Source organism: Eptatretus burgeri, chromosome 20, assembly GCF_056783735.1.
Source record: "Eptatretus burgeri isolate ZD-2024b chromosome 20, Ebu_testis_v1, whole genome shotgun sequence".
Lineage (NCBI taxonomy): Eukaryota > Metazoa > Chordata > Myxini > Myxiniformes > Myxinidae > Eptatretus > Eptatretus burgeri.
The window spans coordinates 1,270,774-1,298,702 of record NC_140980.1 but is presented as its reverse complement, the minus strand read 5'-3'; the positions used below and the strand labels follow the sequence as shown (position 1 = coordinate 1,298,702).

At 45.1% G+C, this 27,929-nt stretch overlaps 2 protein-coding genes across 3 annotated transcripts; both read right to left on the bottom strand.

Moving 5' to 3' along the window:
- Nucleotides 1-566: 566 nt before the first annotated feature.
- Nucleotides 567-13,243, bottom strand: LOC147008267 (general transcription factor II-I repeat domain-containing protein 2-like). Of its 2 annotated transcripts, none has more exons than XR_015053465.1 (2): nucleotides 1,056-2,980; nucleotides 567-852 (listed from the first exon to the last, which is right to left on the bottom strand). XR_015053465.1 is itself a non-coding variant. In XM_085865154.1 (2 exons), the coding sequence occupies exon 1, from the start codon at nucleotides 12,066-12,068 to the stop codon at nucleotides 11,124-11,126; it is 945 nt and encodes a 314-aa protein (XP_085721280.1). In that variant the 5' UTR covers nucleotides 12,069-13,243; the 3' UTR covers nucleotides 567-852; nucleotides 10,849-11,123. The 2 variants fall into 2 exon arrangements, 1 of the variants encoding a protein (XP_085721280.1); XM_085865154.1 differs by lacking the exon at nucleotides 1,056-2,980 and adding an exon at nucleotides 10,849-13,243.
- Nucleotides 13,244-15,723: 2,480 nt separating this feature from the next.
- On the bottom strand, nucleotides 15,724-27,366 carry LOC147008266 (uncharacterized). The gene is made up of 2 exons (XM_085865141.1): nucleotides 26,838-27,366; nucleotides 15,724-18,864 (listed from the first exon to the last, which is right to left on the bottom strand). The coding sequence occupies exons 1-2, from the start codon at nucleotides 26,905-26,907 to the stop codon at nucleotides 16,340-16,342; spliced, it is 2,595 nt and encodes an 864-aa protein (XP_085721267.1). The 5' UTR covers nucleotides 26,908-27,366; the 3' UTR covers nucleotides 15,724-16,339.
- Nucleotides 27,367-27,929: the final 563 nt, after the last annotated feature.

The following is a 27,929-nucleotide window of genomic DNA, read 5'->3' as shown; positions in this document are numbered from 1 at the left end:
TGCGCTCTACGAGTGCCCGTTCTAGTTCCAAGCTGTTTTGGCTTAGACTGGCTTAGTGGTCTATCATGAACTTTCAAATATATTCGTACATTTGCTTTGAAGTATCGAAAAGTTCACGTTACTATTTAAAGATTATTCCATTTTTGGTATTGTCATTTCGTAAATAAATTTTTTATTTCGTAAACACACGTTATATCGTAAATACGTAAAAACATTATGATGGGTGTCGCAATTGGACTAATGAAGGCACGTGACGAAATATCAGAATTTGTTGTTGTTGTTGTTGCTTTTTTAAAAATTTGTTCGGGGAAATTACAAGTAACGTTGCGATGCCGTTGCTAGGGCTCGTAGACGCATATTCGGACGAACACGATCTCCACATATATTGGACCTACCTACCAAATGTCATTCGAATATGTTGAGTGGTAAAAGGTGCTACGCTTGGAAAAAGTTTTGGGGACAGACACACATGGGAATTACCAGAATAAGGGCGCAAAAGGGCAGCCATTAAATGATGCCCTTATCCCTGACGTCTTTATCCTTTGTAATAAATCACGGAAACGATGTTCATTTCAAGAGGAATGTTATTGCCTCTGAGGTCCTTTATTGCATGAACAATGCAGTAACACAAATATCTATATCATGTTTTCTTGCCACGGAACTGTGCCAGCTGGGGAGTTAACCCAGTGCTTGAGGAGATTCCTCTGTTTTTTTCCTTCCTTGGAGGCAGTGTTGTGGCCTGTAGCTGTCTGCGTATCCTCCAAGTGATGTCCCTCTCGCCATGCTCCTGGAACAACGTCGCATTTCTCCTTCTCTGCCGGGTCTAGATGCTGGTTCTGTAGTCCTGGGTGTCTGTGATTTAAAAAAAAAATTTTATTAACTTATAAAGCGCACCTACAATAAAAACACGCCTTGCAATGTGCAAATCAATAATTAATAATATAATGATACTTGAAACATTTAATGAAGGTAAATCATATCATTCAAAGAAGCATAGGCTAAAACTTTTTTTGCATTCTATAAAGTATAACATATGCGATGTAAACATGAATTACCTGGTCCTCATGAGGTTGTGCAGAATCACGCATGTTTTGACTATGAGCTTGACAGTCGAGGGGTGATGCTGCATGGTAGTTAGCAGAACCTGGAATCTGTTAGCCAAGATGCTGAATGCATTTTCTGCTACCCTCCTTGCTCGGCTAAGCCTGTAGTTGCAGATGCGTTGGTCATTCGTCATACCCCGGAGGCTGTAAGGCTTCATCATGGTTGGTCGTAGAGCAAACGCATCGTCACCGACAAAGAAGTACGGTACGTCCTGGTTGTCATCTGGAAGAGGCTCAGGGTCAGGGAAGCCAAGGGTACCGTCTTCAGCGCATTACTTCAGCTCACAATCATTATAAATCTGCGCATCTGATGCCGATCCAGAACCTCCGACATCTGCCCAAATTAATTTGTAGTCTGCATCCACAAGCGCCATCAGAACAATGGAGTAGAATTCTTTATAGTTGCAGTATTGGGACCCACTCTTTGGAGGACAGCGGCAGGCCACGTGCTTCCCGTCAAGTGCCCCACATTTATGGGGAAAGTTCCATCGTTGGTAGAACTTGTTGGCTATGGCGCGCCAAGCATCAGGAGTACTTGGGCAAACAAGCACCTCATCCACGTATTCGTCAATAATAGCTTGACACACTTCTCTGACGACTAGGGACTGCGTGTTATGAGGGACCCTCCATCCGAACTTCATGGAGGCATACTTGCTTCCAGAGGCAAGGTGACGCAAAGTCAGTGCCAGCCTCATGCGCTCAAGCGGATCCCTGTAGAAGGTGTACTGCTTGGTTATCCTCGGACCCACTCTGGCCAGCATCTCGTCGAACATCGCTGGGGCATTCGCAGGAAGTTGATGAAGGAAGCATGGTCCTCGTTCCGAAGTTCCACCATGAGCTGGTCATATATTCCGTAATGGTGTCGCCTCCCGATCCATGGTCTCACCCAGTTCCTTCTCCTCCGTTCACGCCTTCTTCTCCCGGCTCTATTGGCACGCAACTGGTGCAGTGTCAACTCGATGAGGTCATGTTGATGTTCGAGGACAGGTAGGTATTGTCGTCTCAGCCTTGCCGTATCCTCCATCTCTGGGAATAACATGGACATGTACTCACCACGAAGTCTAAAAAACAGACGGGTTCCTCCTGCGAAGGCCCTTTTTATATACCAATTCCCCTAATCGCTTCCAATACGTCATTATACGTCATGTGTTAGTTAGAAACGCGTTCAGTAAGTTCTGTGGTCGTCCTGAAGACGTCAAATACGTCTACATATGTATTTGTGCGTCGGACATGCTTTACAAATAATTTCCAAGCACGTTACTCATAGGTTATAAATAAGTCACGGGTACCCTAAACATTACTTTGACATGTTTCGACGTAAGAGGAACTGCCAATTAACGTGTTGCGAAGTGTGAACAACGTTCGTGTAGCGTGCTTACAAAACGTTACTCATAGGTTAGGAATAAGTTTCGGGTATGCTAATCATTACCTCGACTTGTTTCGACTTATGAGTAACTTACAAGTAACGTGTGTCGACGTGTGGCAACGATCGCATAACGTGCCTACAACCTATGGCCAACGTAGCAGAACGTGTTAGTCATACGCCGACATACGTCGTAAAATTTCAAGCATGTGAGAATTTGAGGAAAACACAAAAGTACAGCGTTAAAAGCCAGTGTACTACGACGTATGACTGTTTTTGAGCGTGGTTTGAACGTATACGAAACGTCCCCATACCGTGTTTGACGTGTGCCAGCGTTTTAGACAGGTTTTCATAAATCGGCATACGCTGGCTAAATCGTCAAGGTGTGACAGCGGCTTAAGACTTCATGTGGTCACAAAGATTGGAATGTGTTTTGTTCTCGTTTTCATGTGAATACCTTGAACGTCACGAACATTCATGTCCTTTCCTCTTCCCCCGACCATCTCCCCCAATACAGATTGGTGAACTCTTCTTATTTCTAAACCCCCCCCCAGCCAATACAAGTTGGTGAACGCTCCTCACTTCGACCCATACCCCTCCCCCCCGATACAACTTGGTTCTAACTGTAATCCTCCCCCCGATACAACTTGGTTCTTACTCTAACTCTCCCCCCCCCGATACAACTTGGTTCAAACTCTAACCCCCCCCTCCAACGATACAACTTGGTTCTAACTCTACCCCCCGATACAACTTGTTTCTAACTTTAACCCCTCCCCCGATACAACTTGTTTCTAACTCTACCCCCCGATACAACTTGGTTCTAACTCTAACTGCCCCCCCCGATACAACTTGTTTCTAACTATAACCCTCCCCGATACAACTTGGTTCAAACTCTAACCCCCCCCCCCGATACAACTTGATTCTAACTCTAACCGATACAACTTGTTTCTAACTCTAACCGCTCCCGATGCAACTTGTTTCTAACTCTAACCCCCCTAGATACAACTTGATTCTGACTCTACCCCCCCCCCGTCGATAAAACTTGGTTCTAACTCGAACTCCCCACCCAGATACAACTTGGTTCTAACTCTAACCCCCCCGATACAACTTGGTTGTAACTCTAACCCCCCGATACAACTTGGTTCTAACTCTAACCCCCTCCCCCACCGCCGATACATCTTGGTTCTAACTCGAACCCCTCTCCCGATACAACTTGGTTCTAACTCTAACCGCCCCTGCCCCGATACAACTTGGTTCTATCTCTACCCCCCCCCCGTCGATAAAACTCGGTTCTAACTCGAACTCCCCACCCAGATACAACTTGGTTCTAACTCTAACCCCCCGATACAACTTGGTTCTAACTCTAACCCCCCGATACAACTTGGTTCTAACTCTAACCCCCTCCCCCCACCGCCGATACATCTTGGTTCTAACTCGAACCCCCCCGATACAACTTGGTTCTAACTCTAACCCCCTCCCCCCACCGCCGATACATCTTGGTTCTAACTCGAACCCCCTCCCGATACAACTTGGTTCTAACTCTAACCGCCCCCTGCCCCGATACAACTTGGTTCTATCTCTAACCCCCCCCCGATACAACTTGTTTCTAATGTTTCTAACTCTAACGCCCCCCCGATACAACTTGTATCAAAGATCAACTTGTTTCTAACTCTAAACCTCCCCCTCGATACAACTTGGTTCGAACTCTAACCCCCGATACAACTTGGTTCGAACTCTAACTCTCCCCCGATACAACTTGGTTCTAACTCTAACCGCCCCCACCGATACAACTTGGTTCTAACTCGAACCCCCTCCCGATACAACTTGGTTCTAACTCTAACCGCCCCCGATACAACTTGGTTCTATCTCTAACCCCCCAATACAATTTGGTTCGAACTCTACCCCCCGATACAACTTGGTTCTAACTCTACCCCCCGATACAACTTGGTTCTAACTCTAACCCCCCCCCCACCGCCGATACAACTTGGTTCTAACTCAAACCCCCTCCCGATACAACTTGGTTCTAACTCTAACCACCCCCGATACAATTTGGTTCTAACTCTAACCCCCACCCCCCGATACAACTTGGTTTTAACTCTAACCCCCCGATACAACTTGGTTTTAACTCTAACCCCCCCCGATACAACTTGGTTCTGACTCGAACCTCCCCTCACCCCCCCCGATACAACTTGATTTTAAATCTAACCCCCCCCGATACAACTTGGTTCTAACTGTAACCCCCTCCCCCGATACAACTTGGCTTTAACTCTAACCCCCCTCCCGATACAACTTGGTTCTAACTCTAACCGCCCCCTGCCCCGATACAACTTGGTTCTATCTCTAACCCCCGATACAACTTGTTTCTAATGTTTCTAACTCTAACGCCCCCCCGATACAACTTGTTTCTAACTCTAAACCTCCCCCCTCGATACAACTTGGTTCGAACTCTAACCCCCCCCCGATACAACTTGGTTCGAACTCTAACTCTCCCCCCCGATACAACTTGGTTCTAACTCTAACCGCCCCCCCACCGATACAACTTGGTTCTAACTCGAACCCCCTCCCGATACAACTTGGTTCTAACTCTAACCGCCCCCGATACAACTTGGTTCTATCTCTAACCCCCCAATACAATTTGGTTCGAACTCTACCCCCCCGATACAACTTGGTTCTAACTCTACCCCCCGATACAACTTGGTTCTAACTCTACCCCCCCCCACCGCCGATACAACTTGGTTCTAACTCAAACCCCCTCCCGATACAACTTGGTTCTAACTCTAACCACCCCCCGATACAATTTGGTTCTAACTCTAACCCCCACCCCCGATACAACTTGGTTTTAACTCTAACCCCCCCGATACAACTTGGTTTTAACTCTAACCCCCCCGATACAACTTGGTTCTGACTCGAACCTCCCCCTCACCCCCCCCCCGATACAACTTGATTTTAAATCTAACCCCCCCCCGATACAACTTGGTTCTAACTGTAACCCCCTCCCCCCGATACAACTTGGCTTTAACTCTCTAACCCCCCTCCCCTCCCCGATACAACTTGGCTTTAACTCTAACCCCCTCCCCCTCCCCGATACAACTTGGTACTTACTCTAACCCCCCCTCCCCCCGCCCCACCGATACAAATTATTAAATCCTCCTCACTTCTACCCCTATCCCCCTCATTCAGGTGGATGAACTCTCATTTGTGAGATTGATATAATTGTATAATTCATATAATATGATATAATAGATATTGATGTTATTTCATCAATTGAGATCGACATGAGAACGCGGATGGCGGGGCCAGGGCGGGCGAACGAATGAGCGATGTGAAAACGCGGGGGGCGGGGCCAGGGCGGGCGAACGAATGAGCGACGTGAGAACGCATGGGGCGGGGCCAGGGCGGGCGAACGAATGAGCGATGTGAGAATGCGGGGGGCGGGGCCAGGGTGTGCGAACGAATGAGCGACGTGAGAATGCGGGGGGCGGGGCCAGGGCGAACGAGTGAGCGAGACGACGACGAGTGACAGTTGTATAAAAGGGCGGGGTCACGTGAGCCCGAATTTGAATCAGAGAACGGAGCTTTGTGGAGAGTTCACGTCCTCATCGAAGGCTCCACGAGAGACGTTTACGATGGAATCGGCACGAAAATCCGGAGACCTCGTCCAGCCAGAGCTCCTGGGATGTCCCTGTGAAGACGGTGGTGCTGAGAGGGCTCGTTACGGTCAGACTCGTCCGAAACCGATGTCTGTGTGTCTGTCTCCATGTTCTCCGTCCTCTCCCTCCCCAGTCAGACAAAACGATCGATTTAATTAACGTGGTTTTAATATCGCGAAGTCACGATGGGCCAAATGTCCTCCTGTATCAAAGATCGATTCTGCATGACGGTGAGAAGACGCCACAACCGCCATTTTATTTTCACCTTCTCCCTTCCCGCCATTTTATTTGAGTATTTTACATTCCCCTGGTTTCTCTCTCTTGAGACCCGTTTTCCCCTTGTTGCGGTGTTTAAATAGTGAGTGAGTCGAGGGGTGAAGACCCGTGTTCAGGATTTAGTGCTCGGTTGGGATTGTACATGACCGAGTCCTCCACACAACCAAAAGGGTCCCAGTGTTTGTCCTTTGTCGGATTTGCAGGGACGAGCCTCGGACACAAGAACACGATGTGGACACAAGACAAGTGTATTCAGTAAATTACAAGAACATGTTTTCTTCGTCTCGAGGGTTTTCCGAGAAATGTGAACGCGAGGTGCATTTTGGGTAAAAGTTGGGAACCTCACTTTTTTAAACATAATTAGGGAATGATGAACTTGATTAACCCGGTTCCTAAACCGAATTTTGAGTTTTTGATCACTAATTAGCATAAACAAAATGGCTGCCAAATTACAACTTTTTGACACATTCTTGGGGTGAGCATTGATATGGGTGGGGGAGTGGGAGGAGGGAGGGAGGGGAGGAAAGAGGAGAGGGGGAAGGAGGGAGGGAGACAGTGGGAGGCGGGTGGGAGGGATTTGGTTGGACTATACAGTGAAATTTTGAGACAAAACGACCGTTTTTTCAGTGTATATCTGATTGTTATTGACACATTCATAAATACTGAAAAAACTCTTTTTGTTGCAGCTCTTAGCTGGTTCACTGAAATGTTCCTGTAAACGTCCCCAGAACTCACCACGTGCAGGTGGCTGCAATTCGAGTTCCATAATATATTTATATATAAATTTATTTTATATATAATATATATATATATTTTTTAATTTATTTTTATTAAGTTGTACACATTTTCGATATGTCATTTGAACACGAGAATATAAATAAAGAATAATTATGTGGTAAGACAATTTTATAAATTATATTTATATATCTGTCTATAATTCCAGCAATCTGTGTGTGTGTGTGTGTGTGTGTGTGTGTGTGTGTGTGTGTGTGTGTGTGTGTGTGTGTGTGTGTGTGTGTGTGTGTGTGTGTGTGTGTGTGTGTGTGTGACCGCTGTTTCTCGACAACCACTGGTCCGATCTAATTGAAACTTGCCAGCTATATTGCTGGGGACCTGAGGATGTGCCTTTTCAAGGTTTGATATTAATCGGACAAGTGATTCCCAAGTTATGGCCATTTATTCATCAACCAATGACAGGACATGTGCTGCGTAGGCGTTTTCCGATGCGCCATTTAGTTACCAATCACAGGACACGTTGCTGCGTGGGCCGGTGCACGGCCGGCCGACGATGACGTCACGTGCCATGCTGGTTACGATGGGGATCGATCGGTGCCTTAGTTACCGTGGGGTAGGAGTGCCAATGGTAAATGGCAGCAAATGTCATGGCAAGCAAAGACATGGAGGAAAACTTGATTTTAATTAACTCTGTGTGTAAGTATCACAGCAGTTGTTACTTCATTGCAAGCAATAATTCGTGGAATGATGTGAACATTCCGTACGGGCACGCACTACTTTTGGATAGTGATGACTTACTGTATTCTTATAATTTCTCGAATTCTTATCTGCATTTATAGATAAACACAATGCCCCAATCCAGTCGTCGTTTATGAGAGCGAAGGAATGGCCTGTGTGGTTGTTTGAAAGTTTTTATTTTTTTTGCATGTACGGCCATGCACATATGGGCACGCGAGAGCGAAGGAACGGCCTGTGTGGTTGTTGTTTCTGGCACGTGGTTTGAAAGTTTTTTTAATTTTTTTTTGTATGTACGGCCACGCACGTATGGGCACGCACGTACGGCCATGCACGTACGGACACGCACGTACAGCCACGCACATACGGCCACGCGAGAGTGAAGGAACGGCCTGTGTGGTTGTTTCTGGCAAGCGGTTTTAAAGTATATATATATATATATATATATTTTTTTTTTTGCACGTACAGCCACGCACGTACGGGAACGTGAAAGCGAAGGAACGGCTTGTGTAGTTGTTGTTTCTGGCACGCGGTTTGAGTTTTTGCGGGGGGGAGAGGGTTTGTACGTACGGCCACGCATCTACGGGCATGCACTCGTATTTGCATATTTGCAAGTAAGCTATCGCTATTACCAAAAATCTTATATCCTGCAATAAATCTGCAACAAAACATGAAAAAATATCTCCCATCAAATTCATACAAGGGGTGTGATGATCACTGTGTTGCTGACAGGAACACATTGATGTGCACCTCAACTCTGATTTGTGACCCTTGCAGCGTCCGGTCTTGCATTGCTGCTGGCGTGCGCAAGAAATCATCTCGAGGAAACTTTCTGGGATTGGACTCACTGACATCAGGATGGGCTCGAGTCCTGAATCACCACGTTTCCATCCCATTTCCACAGGTGCAGGAAGATCAGGTATGGCACGATGAGCATTTTTCCATTCCATGGCTTGATCGTGTAACTCGCATCAAATGGAGTAATGAAGAGCATCACTTGTCGGTGGCATCGCTTCTGGTTTACCAGTCTTGGAGAACAACATATGTCGTGCTGAATCAACAAAGTCTCTTCTGTACACATAATATATTCTGCAGATTTGATTGTCTCCTCTGTGAGTTTACCAATGCCCAAGTTCTTCAGCAGTTCATGGCGCTCTTTGAAGACTTTCCATGATGATCGTTTGGTGTGATTTGCAAAGTAGGAGGTTGTGTCATACAGCCGGTTAATGCATGAAACGGTAGCAGTGCTGTGGACAGACTTCTCGGTAGATTGTTGAAAACGGCATCAATTGGTATGTCGCGCCGTTTCTTTGATGTTGTACCCGACGTCATCCAAAGATGTTCACATTGTGCACGTGGGAAGTGGGAAACCAAAATCAGAGAGAACATCTGTGTCCCTTGATGACACAACAACTGATTTAAATTGATTGTGCACAGCATGTAACACCAGCCTGGTTTCAGCTTCTTCATGTATGGATCTCAACAGATTCAAATCAGTTGTCCCTTTTGCTGACCTGACCTCAATTTCCTCTCTGAATTCTCCAGCAACTACTCGGTCATGCCTGTGAACACAGTTTGTCAGACAATAAATTTGCGAGATCAGCTTTATTGTCATCCAGTGAGAGAAATTGGTTCCATTTTCTTGGGAGAGGCTCATCACAACCCTCAATAAGTCGTCTAATCGGTGGAGTGGCTTTGCTGCGGCATCTTCTGGTATTACCTTTGATTGTCTCCTTTCTATAACCGTCGAACACAACATCTATCCGTTGATATTTAGCACCTGCTCTCAACACTATGCTCATGTATGTGTCAGCCAGATCCTCAAAGGTCTGTGCAATGTTAGGCTTCCCCAGAGCTACCACCAGTGCTTGTCCATCAATGAAAAGGCAAGATGATGTTTCGTGAAGTTCAGTAGCTTCTGGACAGTTTATGCCTTCTGTTATCACATCTTCCAGAACTGACTTGTTCCCAGTGCGGAGTGTACCATTGATTCCTGCAAGTGACAAACGGACTGCATGAAGCTCATGGTTTAGCACAGATGGCAAGTCAACCGGACGACCGGCTTCGTATGCAGTAATTGGACGTTGGAGGACGTTTCTGTCTTCCTTCAGGATAGTTTTCTTGTCTTTGTCGTTGGAGTCTTTAACCACTTCATGTAGAGTGGCAAATGTTGGGGCGTTATTAGTAGAGCATAAATGGGGCTTCTGAGGCAGCCTTTCAAATGAATGGGGGAAAAGGGAAAAACTCTCTAAATCAAGCCCCCAAAACCCAAAATAGGAGACTGATTTCCTCCCCTCCCATACAAATGAATGGGGAAACCTTTCTGACTCAACCCCCCAAAACCCAAAATAGGAGACTGATTTCCTCCCCTCCCATGCAAATGAATGGGGAAACCTTTCTGACTCAACCCCCCAAAACCCAAAATAGGAGACTGATTTCCTCCCTCCCATACAAATGAATAGGCAATCCTTTCTGACTCAACCCCCCAAAACCCAAAATAGGAGACTGATCTCTGCCCCATTGAGCAAATGTTAAACTGAGACTTACTGATGAAAGCACTTCTTTCCTTTGATTTCATATTTTCATTCCATTCAAAGAGTGATCCAATGAATATTTGCCCATGTTCTTCGACAGGAAATAACTTCATTTTATTACAACATTCATCACCATCGAGTATATTCACAAAGATTACTTTGGAACTTAGTTCTTGGTTTATGTGTCTTTGTTGAGCAGAAATGAAATGATAAACTTCTCTTAATGCTCTTGTTTGACCACCTCCTGAGCCACATGTCCATCCATATGATCTCCTGTAGCCTTTAGAACAGGGGTCGGGAACGTTTTTGACTCAGAGAGCCATTAAAGCAAAATATTTGGAAATCTATTTCAGTGAGAGCCATATAATATATTTTAAGACTGAATTCAACTAAATGTGAGTATAATAAGCCTCTGAATTTATTCTTTTAAATAATGTTGTTATAATACTCACCATTAATGGGACTTCTGGTGCTGCATGGATTTGCTGATGGCTTTGTAGTCTGGTTGGTACTTGGTGAGGTTAAGCTTCATGCAAGCGTTGAGGCTTTCATCCGTTAGACGTGATCGTAGGTTGGACTTGATGTTTTTAAGATGTGAGAATGACTGCTCACATGCATACGTAGATCCAAACAAGGTTAATACAGCAATACTCACACGCTGCAGTGTGAGGTATGTGACAGGAAGCGCGTTCCAAGTTTTGATAATCAGCTCGTCTTCGGGTTGTAGTTATTTCATTTCTGTCCACATGTGCTTGCTCGCCAACTCTGCTTTCTGTCGTGCGATTCTTTCCAAATCTTCATTCAGCGACTTGAACTTATTCACCCACATATCTGAGGCCTTCAGGTCAGCCACTTCTGCTTCAAAATCTCTGACGGAGACACCAGGAATGTAACTCAGGTCGGCTGTGTTCAGTGAACACTCGTTTGGATGGGTGATGAACTTAAAAAGACGAGTGTGCTCACGAAATTCTCCAAAGCGTGCTTTGAATGACTGTAGGAGACTGGATGTGAAGCCAGCTAACTGGTGGAGATCAAAGTTTTGAGTGGGCTCACTTGCTGTGCATGCATCTTTAAATTGTCTCAGTTTTTCAAAATGTAGTAAACGACCTGTTTCAAGATCCATGATAAAGAGCTCCAGCTTGTTTTTAAAAGCAAACACGGCTTGTTGAAGGGATAACACTGTATTTCCAATGCCTTGCATTTTCACGTTGAGCTCGTTCAGATGTTCAGTCATATCCACGAGATAGTAAAACTTGAGGAGCCACTCAGTTTCGGCTAGCTCAGGATGCTCAATCCCTTTCATTTCAAGGAAAGTCCGGATTTCGTTCAGGCAAGCCGCAAAACGGCTAAGCACCTTCCCTCTTGACAACCAACGCACATTGCTGTGCAAAAGCAGACCGTGATAGTTATTTCCAACTTCATCCAGCAGTGTTTTAAACTGGCGAGCATTTAAGGCTCGGGCAACAATAAAGTTGATCACATGAATGACCAGCGACATCACTTCGCCAAGCTGCCCATCACACATCTGAGCACAAAGTGCCTCCTGGTGTAGAATGCAATGGAAACTTAGGATGGGTCTACTTTCATGTTCACGGAGAAGCGCCACAAATCCTTTGTTTTTCCCCACCATACACGGAGCACCATCAGTACACACCGAGATAAGTTTATCCATTCGTAGATTTTTTCTTGAGCGAACTCCATGAAAGACTTGAATAAATACTCACCTCTTGTGGACCCTTTTATTGGCAGAACAGCAAGACTTTCTTCGCGCAGTGTATCACCAGCAGCATATCTTGCAATCACACTGAACTGCGACAAATGGCTTACGTCTGTTGACTCATCCAAAGCCAGGGAAAAGAACGGCACTGTATTTATGTCCTTCACTTGCGTTTCCTCCACTTGGTTTGCCATCATGATGGTACGATCATGAACAGTTCTTGCCGACAGAGGCATGTCTTGTATCCGTTTGATTATCTTGTCTTTGTTCGGAAGATCATCAAAAAGTTCATTGGCGACATCCAGCATGAACGTTTTTGCATACTCGCCATCTGTGAATGGTTTTCCGTTCCTCACTATTGCTAAAGATCCAGCAAAGCTGGTGGAATTATAGTCACCTTGCCGGGTCCATACGCGGAGTTGCTGCTGGCTGGCTTGCACCCTGCTCAGTAGCTCTTGGCACGCTTTCTTTCTGCCGTCTCCCACAGGGTATTTTGATGCAAAGGTAGCATGGCGCGTGTCGAAGTGCCGCTTTATATTCGACCGTTTCATCGATGCAATTTTGTCATTGCAAATTAAACACACCACAAAACCTGCTCTCTCCACAAAGGCGAATTCTTCGGCCCATTCGTCCTGAAATGTACGATACTCCTCATCTTTTTTTCTTTTCGCCATCTTCTTCGTCGAAGGGTTAGCTTTGAGCAAGAGAGAGAGAGGGAGATGTTGACCCAAGTGAGTCTGGCTGGCCTGCGCACGGGCTGACATACTCGAGAGGTGCGGCGCGGCCGGCCGACTCTGGGATGCTGTCGCCTCAGCGGTGGCGCGTGATTGGTCGAGATGAATTCCGTGACGCGTCTCGGCGGCGGCACGTCATTGGAGGAACCGAAATCACTACTCGCGTTGGCCGCATGACTGGATGAAACAAAAACCGCTTCAGACAATTCGGAGGTGTTTTTTCTTCTCTCCTTCTGCCAAGTTCAGCCCTGCACGTGAATAAAGCACGACACCATTCAAACTATAGGTAAAGCTTCTGCGAGAAATATTGGGCTTTCCAAGTTTCAAACTCCAATTTTATCTGCGAGCCAGATGCAATCATCAAAAGAGCCATACCTGGCTCGCGAGCCACACGTTCCCGACCCCTGGTCTAGTATCTCGGAGTAACTTCACATCCTCCTTATCTTGCTTCATACACAGGTGTTGAAAGGACATCAGCCAGTTGGTAAACAGCTGGTCCTGGGATGAAAGGAAGGGCGATTATGTAATGGAATTTGTTTGAGATAAAACTGTGTATATATATGAGGGAGTGACTCGACCATTCGGGCAGAGCACGCTCCGGGTTACCTCAATTGCTAATTGGTGTTCCTGGTGTTTCCTGCTCTCGGTGCGGCCGCATGTATTGATAGATAATAAACAATTTTCTCTCAAGTACATCGCCGTCTTCATGCCTCAGTAAAGGGTGATGGACACCTCGATATATGTGTGTGTGTGTGTGTGTGTGTCTATGTATGTATGTGTGTGTATGTATGTGTGTGTATGTATGTGTTTGTATGTGTGTGCAATATCCAACAAAGTTATTCTAGTTTTGTATTTTAAATTAATTTTCTAAAATGTGTATAATTTGTTTTTCTTTTGGAAGTTGTGCGTTATGCTGTGCAAATAAAGGTGGAAAAAGTCTGGCTTAATGTAATTTAATTCCAGGCTATAAGGCAACAAAAGGTGAAAATTTTGAAAGGGGGTGCATGGAGACTTTCAATGGGCTCTGGAGGTCAAAGAGACCGAGTTTGTAAAAAGAATTCTCAGACACAGAGAGGTGCATCATCACCTACATCTGAAGAAGTAAACCTTCAAGAAGTTATGTAAGACACGCCACCAATGTTTACCTGCTTTCGTATATTGGGGCTGTAGCAAGTTATAGTTGTACGAGGTCTTGTCTGTGTTGATTAAATTATGGATGCAAATAACGTATTGGGCCAAGGAGTACCACCATGGCAAATTTGGGGTCTGGGTGTACTGCACCAAGGTACCACCATGTAAAGACCAAGGTACCACCGTGCTCCTTGCAGACAGAGGCCCTCAAGCATGCTCCTTGTAGACAGATGTTTGAAAAACGGAAAAAAACTTTGGACCTCTGTGTTTCTGAAACCGCACCAAGGAAAAAATTACAACTTGGCACATGGCAAGTACTCATCAAGGGGAATGAGTGATTTTTTTATGACGTCATAGGTGCCTTCGTTATGATGTCATAATTGCATATGTAGAATGCTACATTCGATCAGTTTGAAAAATTTTGAAGGTCCACAAAAAATGTTTTGATGACGTCATTAGTCATGTGATTCGGTCGCCACATTGTTTTTTTTTTAACCTTCAAGTATCTTCCCTGAAATGGCTGAGCAGATTGAGGAGAAACTTTACACGTATGACCGCTTCTCTGTGAGGAACAAATGGTTCACACATATGATCATCGGTCACATGGTTTGGCAGCCATATTGGATTTAAAGAATATTAAATAATGTTTTCTCTGGAACCGCTTCATCAATTGACATAAAACTTCATGGGGAATACATGTTTTAAATTTCAACTTGATTGGATGTATGGTCTGGCAGCCAGAATTATTAATTTTTTTGATATGGGGTTGCTTTAACAGCGCGGCGACATTGCGCTGTTATATAATTGGCTATTCTGTCCTGTGTCTTCTGTCACACTTATGGCCGCGTACGTCCCTTTGGTCTGAGGGCTATAAATAGAAATTTGTCCAACGTCACAACTCTTCCCATCATCCATGCCAATTCACAATGTCAACATTTAAATTTTATAACTGCAAAATTGTTTCATCATTCTTAACCTTTTTACTGTCCCCAGCCGTGCGATATGGAAGTATTCGCTTCTTGTTATTTGATGTTAATCAGCCTCACTTGGCTGTTCCTGGAAGGGTTTGAGGGTAGAGGAGTAACAGCTGAAATGCGAATCATATCCAGTTCCAACTGATGACTTTATCATATATTTTTGCTTGTTTGAGTTCATTCTGATTACTCTAATGCAGGACTGTATCTGCTTGGTCTTCCATTTGAGTTGAATTGAATTTACTTTAATCCCATTCTAAATTCAATTGATTAATTAATAACAATAATCATAAAAAAACACTTCATGGGTCAGGGTCAGGTGTCCGATCAAAGTGGGGTTGCATCAAAGTGGGACTTCTTGGAACCCGGTCATCACTGCCAGCAGTTATAAAGTGGAAGTTCTCATTATGTCTCATTCATTATGTAACACACCAGTACACAAACGCCCACACAAAATACACTACATAAAAATACACTAACAGTACACAAAATAAGTCCTGGTGAGGATCTGCAATCTCTGATTGCTCTTTTTCTTGTTTATCAATGTGTTTTTTTATGTAAATAAACACAGCCCCCTGTATTCACAAGGTTCCTTGAGTTTTTCCCTCGATGTGAGAGCATTTTCTCCTTCACAACTACAGTATGTTGCTGTAACTCAACTCCAAGGATGCACCTGTGTGCGAGTAGTGTAACTTGGTAAAATAAATAATGGGAAAATTATCAAAGATGAAGGTTGAAACGATTGGGAAAAACAAACAATTTAATGGTTAACACCTGTTCACCTGATCATAAGGACGTGCAGAGATTAAACCCTGACAAGTGATGTGAAGAACTTCCGACAAGAGGAAGAACAAACACAGATATTGGATTAAAGATATCCCAGAGTTTGAGAAACAAAATAGGATTCCAGTTCAAGTATAAAATCTCTACTTATTGTGTGATTGTGTGTGTTTGCGTGTATTCCTGTGATTGTTTGAGTGTATTAATGTGTGTGTGTGTGTTTGTGAGTGTGTGTGTATATGCATGTTTGTGAGTGTGTTTGAGTGTGTGCGTGTGTATCTACCTACCTTTTGGTGAAGGGCCATGTTTGTTCGAGCAAGTTGTGAAGTTCTCTTGTTCTCAGTGTTTTGTTCTGATGGATATTTTCAGGATCGTCACTGAACCCCAGACAGTCTCAAAGTGTAGTTAGTTTGTAGTAATATTCATTTCCAGGGATATTTTAGAAGATCTAACAGAGGTTCTTCTTAATCACTCCTGTTGTCATTGACACAATGTCGACACTCTTCAACTTCCAGGTTATTTTGACTTCATTTTCCAGATCCCGGTATTTGTTATTTCCTTGATAACACGGTATTCACACCGAAGTCGCTGGGTCCTCGCACCTCTGTTAAATCTTTGTGTGTATTTTTTGATGACGAGATAAAGATGATGAAGAAACAAATGCCTTGTTACACACAGAACACTTGTGGCGTTTATCCCCAGAATGTATTCGTTCATGTTCACGTAAAGTCGATGAAACAGCAAAGGCCTTGGTACACACAGAACATGTGTAGGGTTTACACCCCGAATGTACTTGTTCATGTTGATGTAAAGTTGATGATTGAGTAAATGCCTTGTTACACACAGAACACTTGTGGGGTTTATCCCCAGAATGTACTTGTTCATGTTGATGTAAAGTTGATGATTGAGTAAATGTCTTGTTACACACAGAACACTTGTGGGGTTTATCCCCAGAATGTACTTGTTCATGTTGATGTAAAGTTGATGATTGAGTAAATGTCTTGTTACACACAGAACACTTGTGGGGTTTTTCCCCAGAATGTACTTGTTCATGTTTATGTAAATTTGATGATTGATTAAACGCCTTGTTACACACAAAACACTTGTGGGGTTTATCCCCAGAATGTACTTGTTCATGTTGATGTAAAGTTGATGATTGAGTAAATGTCTTGTTACACACAGAACACTTGCAGGGTTTATCCCCAGAATGTACTTGTTCATGTTGATGTAAAGTTGATGATTGAGTAAATGCCTTGTTACACACAGAACACTTGTGGGGTTTATCCCCAGAATGTACTTGTTCATGTTGATGTAAAGTTGATGATTGAGTAAATGCCTTGTTACACACAGAACACTTGTGGGGTTTATCCCCAGAATGTACTTGTTCATGTTGATGTAAAGTTGATGATTGAGTAAATGTCTTGTTACACACAGAACACTTGTGGGGTTTTTCCCCAGAATGTACTTGTTCATGTTTATGTAAATTTGATGATTGATTAAACGCCTTGTTACACACAAAACACTTGTGGGGTTTATCCCCAGAATGTACTTGTTCATGTTGATGTAAAGTTGATGATTGAGTAAATGTCTTGTTACACACAGAACACTTGTGGGGTTTATCCCCAGAATGTACTTGTTCATGTTTATGTAAATTTGATGATTGAATAAACGCCTTGTTACACACAGAACACTTGTGGGGTTTATCCCCAGAATGTACTTGTTCATGTTTATGTAAATTTGATGATTGATTAAACGCCTTGTTACACATAAAACACTTGTGGGGTTTATCCCCAGAATGTACTTGTTCATGTTGATGTAAAGTTGATGATCGATTAAATGACTTGTTACACACAGAACACTTGTAGGGTTTATCCCCAGAATGTATTCGTTCATGTTGACGTAAAGTCGATGAAACAGCAAAGGCCTTGGTACACAAAGAACACTTGTAGGGTTTTTCCCCGGAATGTACTCGTTCGTGTTCACGTAAATTTGATGATTGAGAAAATGCCTTGTTACAAACAGAACACTGGTAGGGTTTATACCGCGTATGTACTCGTTCATGTTTATGTAAAGATGATGAAGAAACAAATGCCATGTTACAAACAGAACACTTGAAGGGTTTATCCCCGGAATGTACTCGTTCGTGTTGACATAAAGTTGATGATTGCGTAAACGCCTTGTTACAAACAGAACACTTGAAGGGTTTATCCCCGGAATGTATTCGTTCGTGTTGACATAAAGTTGATGATTGCGTAAACGCCTTGTTACAAACAGAACACTTGTAGGGTTTATCCCCAGAATGTACTCGTTTATGTTTATGTAAAGTTGATGATTGAGAAAATGCCTTATTACACACAGAACACTTGAAGGGTTTATCCCCAGAATGTACTCGTTCATGTTGATGTAAATTTGATGATTGAGAAAATGCCTTGTTACAAACAGAACACTTGTAGGGTTTATCCCCAGAATGTACTCGTCCATGTCTATGTAAATTTGATGATTGAAAAAATGCCTTGTTACACACAGAACACTTGTAGGGTTTATCCCCGGAATGTACTCGTTCATGTTGATGTAAATTTGATGATTGAGTAAATGCCTTGTGACAAACAGAACACTTGTAGGGTTTATCCCCGGAATGTACTCGTTCATGTTGATGTGAAGATGATGAATCAGTAAATGCCTCGTGACGCAGAGAACACTTGTAAGGTTTAACCCCCGTATGTACTCGTTTATGTTTATGTAAATTTGATGATTGATTAAACGCCTTGTTACACACAGAACACTGGGAGGGCTTTGCCCCGATATGTATGATTTGATGTTGCTGTGAAGATGATGAACGAGTAAACGCCTTGTTACGCACGGGACATTTGAAGCGTTTCTCCACCGGGTTTTGCAACATTGCATGTTGATGTAAATTTGATGAAGTAGTAAACGCCTCGTTACACACGGAACAATTGTCGAGTTTCTCGTTTCCTTGGATGTGCTTGATCACCTTAAAACAACTTTTGTGGTTGTTGAAAGAGACGCTGCTCGATTTGTCATCGTCCTGACAAGAAGGTATTTTCTGATTGAAATAATCTTCTGTTCCGAACGGGGCAGAGTTGGGAAAAGAAACGATTTTCATTTCTTTGTCTGAAAAGACAATGAAATACAAAATTAACTGGACAGTTTCTAAAAATGCATCGTCACAACCCCCGCCCCCCCTACCCTCCCTCGTAGACCCCCATAATCAGTGCAGATTTTATGGTCGATAAACTTTGGTTCATCATAAGTGAGGAATGTTGTGGTCAAGTTTCATTGAAATTGTGTGTGTAGTTTCGGAGAAGAAAGCAAATAGGCTCTGTCGATATCGATTTTTTTTCTATATTGATGTACTCTTGGGGTCAGAGTGTTATATACCGGTATATCGATATTATTAAAAGAAATAATGATAATTAAAGAAATCATTTTTAAAAAGTAAGTTCCAAAAATACGCAATGGTCCAATGGTCCATTATGTATTCATATATGTCATATGAAATACACATCATTGACACATGGTAATTTTTCAAAGTATTCCAACAGGGTCTCTCCCCCCCCCCCCCATGATGAGAACGGTTATTTTACTTCCAACTTCAACTTGTATTAAAAATTATTTTGTTTGAATGGGATTAAGGGTGATAAAAAGACATAAAAAATGTTGCCAATTAAACTTGATTGATAATTAACTGGAAAAAGTAAAAGTTTATATCATATAGCACAATGTATTGTTATATCTCTTTCATGGGAAATGCATTCAAATACAACATGATTATTACATTGATGTGCTGGAACATGTATCATATATATATATATATATATATATATATATATATATATATATATATATATATATATATATATATATATATATATATGTATTGTTACGGCTGTGGAAATTCGCAATACACCATAAAGGGTCCTTCGATCAGTTATGACGATAAGTACATGTGTAGTTAGATTTCCCCACCGTTGTTTGGAGGGAATTTCCGTGTTCACAGGGCTGCGATCCTTTGAGGTCGCCGTTTTTCTTTTCTCTATCATTATTTTGGACCAATCATCCCCCAACAACCAAATCGCCACCACCAACATCATTCCCAAACAACAACTCAAACACCACCACCTTCACCTCTTTAACTCCACAACTCCACCCCGCAAACATCGCTTCATCGCCATTCTCAAACGACGCCCGCCAGCAACCAAATCGCCACCACCAACACCCTTCCCTAACCACCGCAGCAAACTCCCACCACCTCCGCCTTTCCACCACACGTCGTGCCATGGGTTGTGAATGGGTTCCTTTCGCCTCGAAAAGCGGATCAGGAATGATTCACGCCTCCTTTTCACCCATCCAATGAATGAGCATCGGGTAGTGTGGCCCCGCCTCCAAACCTGCTGTGATCCAGAAATTTACATATACGCCCCACCCCCGGGCTATATAAGCGTGAGCACAACGCAGCTCGCGGCAGTCAAGTCTGGAGTCGGTGGAGTGGCAGTCTGGAGAGTCGGGAGACGGGGCTGTCAAGCAGTGTGGCAGTCAAGTGGCAGTCAAGTGGCAGTCAAGTCTGGAGTCGGTGGAGTGGAAGTCAAGCAGTGTCGGCGGGGCAGTCAAGTGGGAGCAGTGGAGTGGCAGCAGCAGTGTCGGCAGTCAAGTGTGTCGGTCGCGGCAGTCAAGTCTGGAGTCGGTGGAGTGGAAGTCAAGCAGTGTGGCAGTCAAGTGGGAGCAGTGGAGTGGCAGCAGCAGTGTCAGCAGTCAAGTGGAAGTCAAGTCGGGTCTGGATTCTGGCAGTCAAGTGTGTCGGTCGCGGCAGTCAAGTCTGGAGTCGGTGGAGTGGCAGTCTGGAGAAGCGGGAGACGGGGCAGTCAAGTCTGCAGTGTGTCGGTGTCGGCAGTCTGGAGAATCGGGAGACGGGGCAGTCAAGTCGAGTGCAGTGTCGGCGGGGCAGTCAAGTCGGGGGATGGAGCTCGAAGCCGACGGGTAAGGCAGACGGGGAGCGCCGGAGAGAGCCAGGGGCTCGAAGCCAGGCGCAGCTACGCTGACATCGCGCCACGAGGGCGCGGGTAAGACCCTTCGGTCTCGTGGACCTGGCTGCTCATCCAGGTTCCACGCACATTTGGTCCACGAACCTGTCTGCCACCCATACCTTTGAGGGTGGCTTTTCCTTTGCTTTTGTGTAAATGCATGTGGTGGCGCCGTCTTATAAGTAGAATTGTCTAAGTGTGCGTGCGAATAAAGACTTTATTCGGTTGTAATTCTTGCTTTCATTGCTTTGACTGTTATACGTGCATGATTTTCTGTATGGCTGTAAAATACATGCTTGTCTGAGTGTGCAATAAATGTGCTTGTCGAACTGTTCCTCGTTTCGTTGCATCCTTGTTTGAATCCACCCCTTGTTTGAAAGTTCCATCTTGCATCACGGAAGGAATTGGTAGAGGGGTGTAAGCACCCGGTAAATAATCACGTCCGTTGAGGCTGGCGATAACACCGCTCGGTTATCACTGAAGCACGGAACGGACCGATTAAGCGGTTCGTGTCCAAGGCCGGCCAGCGGCGAGGTACGATCTCCCGGTTAACTACCCGCACAGGTACTTAGGTAGGTCGAGTTTGGCGAACAACCCTATCTTGCGCGGGTGGCCAATTGGCACAATTGTGGTGGGGTCGAAAGACCCACCGTGACTAGCTCCTGGCGGTAGTTCCAAGGAGGGTCACGGCTGAATTGTCCGTTCCGGTGGGCGACGCGATCGTGATTTGAGTTACATGGCCGATCGCATGCCGGGCGGACCGAAATTCGTAACAATATATATATATATATATATATATATATATATATATATATATATATATATATATATATATATATATATGTATAGTGTTATGGTTTTGGAAATTCACAGAACACCATTCAGGTTCCCCAGAGATCAGTTATGTCGATAAGTGTGTGTCCAGATTAGATTTCCCCACCGGTGTCTAACGCAAATTATTCGTGCACCGGGCTGTGAACCTTTAAGGTGGTGTTATTCTTTCCTATCTTTATTTTAAACAACATCTCCTCACCACCTTCGCCACAACCGCCAACATCTCCTCACCACCTTCGCCACAACCACCAACATCTCCTCACCACCTTCGCCACAACCGCCAACATCTCGCCATCATCTCCACAAACGCCATCTTTTCACCAACAGCAATCATCTCCACAAACGCCATCTTTTCACCAACAGCAATCATCTCCTCACCATCGTCTCCACGGCGCCGCCATCTTTTGCCGGCAACGACGTCCACGAACGAGCGGCATCTCCGCCAACAAACACGACGGCTTCCTCGTTGGAGCAAAAGCCGGCGATTCCTGCCACGTCCGCTTTGACGGCAAGGTCGGATTAGAATGACAAAAGGGGCAGAGCCAGCCGGGGGTGAAGGGTCGAAGGTAAAAGACCAAACACCACCCCCGAACCCGATAAAAGGCCGGGCTGAAACGCCGAGAAACCAATTGAGTGTTGAAGTCCGGAGAGTTGAGGACGGAGCTCTGGAGTTCGGAGTTGAGTCTGCAGTTCGAAGTTTGTAGCCTGGAGTCCAGTCAAGCCTGCAGTGCCGTGCAGAGTTGTGGGTCGGTGGAGGCGGCAGCAAAGTCGTCAGCCGGAGAGAGGTCGCCAGCCGGAGAGAGGTCGCTGGCCGGAGAGAAGTCGCCAGCCAGCGACATCACGGTCCGAAGTGATCGGGCCCCGGGACGGTCCGAGCGACGCTGAGGAGTGAGCAGGCTCTTAAAAGAGCATCAACTCCAAAAGAGCAAGGCCCGTTCGCTCCTCTGAGGCGTCGTCGGCCAGGCCCGATCGACCAGGCCGCATGGCAAGGCCTGAACCAACCGAGCCGCCGTTACACCAGCTGCCGTGTTCACGACGAGACATACGGAGGGTCGCCGACCGAAAGACCCAGAGAGTCGTCTCCAGGGCGACAAGGTAGCCTGCTCGGTCTCCCGGAGTCCCTTCGGTCATCCCGGCTCCGAGCAAATATTAGAGGCTTACGAGCCCGGGCCTTTTCTTTTCTGGGGTTTTGCATGGAAGTCTGTGGCGCCTTGTCCGATAAGTAGAATTGTTGTTAAGTGCATGTACATAATAAATAGACAACGGCTGCAGGTCTTTTTGCTCATGTCTTGTACCCATCCCCCCATTCATTGCATATGTGCCTGCATTGTAAATAAATGTCCCCTTTGTTTGAATATTTACCTGCTCATTGCGTCCCTTCCTCCATTGAACTGCCATAATTGCGTTAGGAATATTAGCTAGTTTTTAACACCGATAAGCTCATCGGGACCGACGGGACCTGGCGATATAAAAACCGCTCGGCAATCGCAACGGAGCGAGCTGCTGAAGCGGCTCGTTTCCGAGCAGGTCCCGTTGAGGTACAACCTCTCGGTAGTCTGTCCGCACGAATAATTAGGTCAATCGACAATTCGGCGATCTACCCTGTAGCGCGGGCAGAGCATTGACAAGGTTGTGGTGTGGTTAAAAACACACCCGTAGCTGGATTTCGGCGTTGATCCGAAAGCTATGACTGGATTGCCACATTCGGTGGGCGCGCGGCCGCAATTAGCTAAAAGTGGTCGCCGCACGCCGGGGTGGCGGAGAACCACAACAATATGTATATATATATATATATATATATATATATATATATATATATATATATATATATATATATATATATATATATATATATATATATATATATATATATATATATACATAAATATACATAAATATACAATTATATATCTATATATACCTATTGTTCTAGCCGCTTCAGCGGCTCGTTTTCATGCAGGCCCCGTCGAGGTACAAACTCTCGGTAATTTCTGTCCGCGCGAATAATTAGGTAGAGCCATAATTCGGCGATTAGACCCTGCAGCACATGGACAGAGCACTGCCAAGTTTGTGGTGTGTTGAAAACACCCGTAGCTGGGTTTCGGTGTTTATCCGGAAGCTGCGACTAGATTGTCGAGTTCGGTGGACACGCGGCCTGGATTGGGCTGAAAAGGTCATGCACACGCCGAACCGGTGGAAATCGACAACAATATATATGTATGTATGTATGTATACACGCATATACAGTCATATATATTTACATTTTAAGTGACCGTATATCTCTTGACTGTATTGGAAGGTTATCAGTCTGATAAGTAAAATCACCCCTCTTCCCCAAAACAGAATGGCCTTCCAAATAATCTTTATTCAGTGGAAAAGAATCATCGATGATTCGATTTGGCTTATTAAAGGATTCTTCAATAAAAATAATTATATATTGGTGCTTGAAAGTCTGTCTGGAAGCAGGAGTCTGGCTTCAATGGAATGTTTGTCTCAGTGATATCCAGATGCCTTGTCAAACTTTTATCAACTTCAGATTGTAAAATCGTTTCCCAGCTCTTTCAATTCAGGCTGACCTCCTGATAACCACTACGAAGGGGCCATGTGTGATCTATTCCAGCACCCAAAGGGCTGCGGTCTTGGGAATGAGCAGACATTTTCATCATCTTACCCTCATTTTCCCCTGCATGTTATATAAGAACTCATGAAGTCCATGTACTGCAGAATAAGAGGAAGACTGTGTTGCTTGTTGAATCTCCTTTGAATTCTCCATGTGGATAAGTTTTTGTTTGTCTGTTTTTAATAAATGAGTCAAATATACAGGACGAATTGATTATTATTCGACAGTGACCAGAAACCATTTGAAAATCAAAAAGAATTCATGGTTGCCAAGGTCCACCCTCATATATGTGTGGATTATATCTCACCTCTGTGCTCAGTTTCTTTTTCTTTCCCCACAATGGTCTTTATATTGACCAACATTGCTCAGGGACACCGCAGCTCCCTTGGACAGGACTCCACCTTTTCCCCCATGTACTGCATCCTGCTTCTTGATGGTGTCATGCACAGCCACGGAGGGGTTTCTGCACGGAGTTATTGTCCTCCTCGAGCCGCTCGTGAAAGTTGGTGCAACCCAGTGGACTTCCTACACCTACACCCCCACAAGTCAATGGCACACGTGGCAGGGTCGACCCAACAGTAACGGGACAGGCGGCAGGATGGGCCAGGAGGGCTGCAAGTTTGTCACGACCTGTGAGTCCATCGGGGACTCCGCCAACATCCCCAGATGGTCCTCCTCGCCAAATCAAACTCCACCACGGGGCCAGGCTGCAGGGCCGAGTCATGCTCCAAATGCAGGTCTAATCGCGCGATATTGGACAATCATGTCAGAGCAGTGGACAGACCCCGTCCACCCTTGGGCACCACTGTGTGGACCGTCTGACATCTCTGCTGGGATGTCCGTGTCACGCCGCTCGGGGCCGTGTCCATCGGTATGAACCACGTGCGTCCCAGTCACCACATCCAGCACCGCACTAGACTGTGGGAGACCGGTCACAGCTGCAGCCAAGTCGCGACCTCCTTGGACGTCACAAAGACGGCAGGCCTAATCAACGAGGGCAGTCCACTTTCCGGGTGGGTTGGGATTGGAGTGCTCTTGGTAGCGACACCGAGACCGTCCATCTCGGGTTCGGACCCTGATGCTGCAACACGGGCAGCTCATGAGACTTCACGAAACTGGTGACGTTCGGGGACACACACGGGATGTTGGAGACGCGCCTCACAGCCGCGGGTGATGGGAATGTGAGCGAATGGTCTTCATGCTCATCCTCCAGACTGGAACGGTCGAGAGACGGTTTTGCAAATGGGATTTAAACAGTCGTTCCTCTCCTCGTCCTTCACTACCGGCAATCGATTCAACACTAAATGCTTGACCACATATGCCCTCCTGAAGAAGACCTCAATATTGTCTACACCCTCATAGTTCACACAACCTCGGCACACGGGCTCGGAGAAGGTCCACAGCATAGACCAAGATGCACGTCGAAGGTCACATGAGGAGCATGACCGGTGATTTCCAGCCTCCCCGAGGTGGTTTTCCACGTCAATAACTCAGGTTCACAGGCCGCAAATTTCCCTCTGAAGAACGATCAAATGGTCTGTGAAAAGGCACGTTGGGACCCTCAACCACCACGGTGGAAGTGTTGTTGTGGTGGAGTGGGCTGTGGGGCAGACTCGTCGAAACGCAAAGCAGAATGAGTCAACAAACCGTCTGAGAAATTGACTTTGATGAACTCAACGGTTCTTCGGACATAAACGGTTTATTTGTGGGATCGGTAGTGACGTCACAATGCGTCACCTTATCGCGTCACTTCCTGAGTCCTCTGGTGGAACCATGTGGGGTGAAATTATGTGAACAACACATTTGTGTGTCCACAGAGTGGATTGGGATTTGGTGATTAATGGTGAATAACATACCTCCACCAGGATGAACAGTTAACGTTTTGTGTCCCACCGATAGGCCGGATCTGCTGACCTGAATCAAAATTTAATTGGCTTGTTGTTGCCATTTGACCAACTCATCCACCAAGTTTTGTGAAAGTCCGTCCACAACTTTTTTTTCAGGGTTCTAAAGGGTGTAAGGATGAAAAATGACGATTTCAAAAATTTGACCTCAAGATGACCTTTGACCTCGAAATCAATTGGGTTCTCAGATGAGACTACCTCTACCACTTGGTGAAGTTCCATGATGATCGGTTTAGAATTGTGGCCTGTTGGTGATTAACAATCAAACAGACAGAATGATCAATATATTTAAAATCACTCACAGAGAGACACCTGGTAAAACTCGGTGGAGAACATACCTGTCCGCCAGGTGGAACAGTTTACATTTTGTCTGCCACTGATAGGACGGATCTGTATCCGGACTTGAACCAAAATCGAATCGTCTTGTTATTGTCACCGAACCAACTTCAACATAACTCATCCATAACTTATTGAAATATCATGATGTACATCGTTTTTGGTCCTCGTCTCTCCATGGTGAAGAATTATTTACTGGATTAAAAACATTCCCGGATCCGGATTTGGATCAGATCTTCACCAAAATCGAATCAATTTGACCTTGTCACACACCGAACCTGTTCACCAAACACCGTCCGAATCCATCCACAACTTCTTAACATATCCTGTTCACATCTCACCAACCCTCCCCCCACCACCCCCACTACTAACCGGGCCGACTTTGCTGATCCTGACAGTCGACGAATTGTGCTGCGGTCAGTAACGTGTCCATGATGTACATCGCTGGTTATTCAAATGGAGGATCCCGGATCTCAGGGGTTCCCCGTGTCCCCCTCCACTCCATCACAGCTCCCTCCAAGGACCGATTTCCTTTGATCTCCGATGCACTCGCTTCCTGAGCCTCGACCTCCCCAAACCAACTGCGTGCTCGCTCATCCCTCCCCTCCTCGCGTGCGGATTGTCCGCAAAATGGCGGAAGAGCGGAGTGTGACGAGGATCACGTGGTGCCAATAACAGCGGGCGAGTCACAAAATGCGGACTGGATGTTTGGATTCGGAGCGACGTTTATCCGGAATCTCTTTTCCCAGGCGAACATTAAAACAATTAATGAATTCAACTGAACGGGAAAAGTCGTCTGGGCTGAGTTTTTCTCCCACAACGGGAAAAGTTTGTAAAAGTACCCGTCAAACAGAACTCCCATGACCCCATTCACCCCTCCCCCCGTTTCTAGAAATAAAAATTTGAAAGTCTGGAAAGTGTGCTTTCTTAGTTCCCAGGGAGAAAGGTAACCACGCATTTTTACAGGTAAATCAACAAACTCCACCACCACTGTCCAGTTAACCCTGAAAAATGTGGTTAGCCGAGTTAATCATCCGATGACCTCAACCCCATCGAGCACGTTTGTGATGAATTGGAAAACTAACTGTGAGCCAGACCTAATCGCCCAACATCAATGTCCGACCTCACTAATGCTCTTGTGGTTAAATGGAACCAAATCCCCGCAGCAATGTTCCAACAACATCTGATGGAAAGCCTTCCCAGAAGAGTGGAGGCCGTAAAAGCATCAAAGGGGGACCAACTCCATATTGATGCCCATGATTTTGGAATGAGACGTAGGACGAGCAGGTGTCATAGATATAAAATACGTTGGATATAAAAACATAGGGAAAATCACAAAGGGTAATCATGTACAGGGGAACAAATTTATTACTCCCTCAGCTAATTAATACCGCATCACCCGCCGTGTGGTGACACGTAACACTTAATCTCACAGATTCTCTAATTTAATGACCATGCTACACT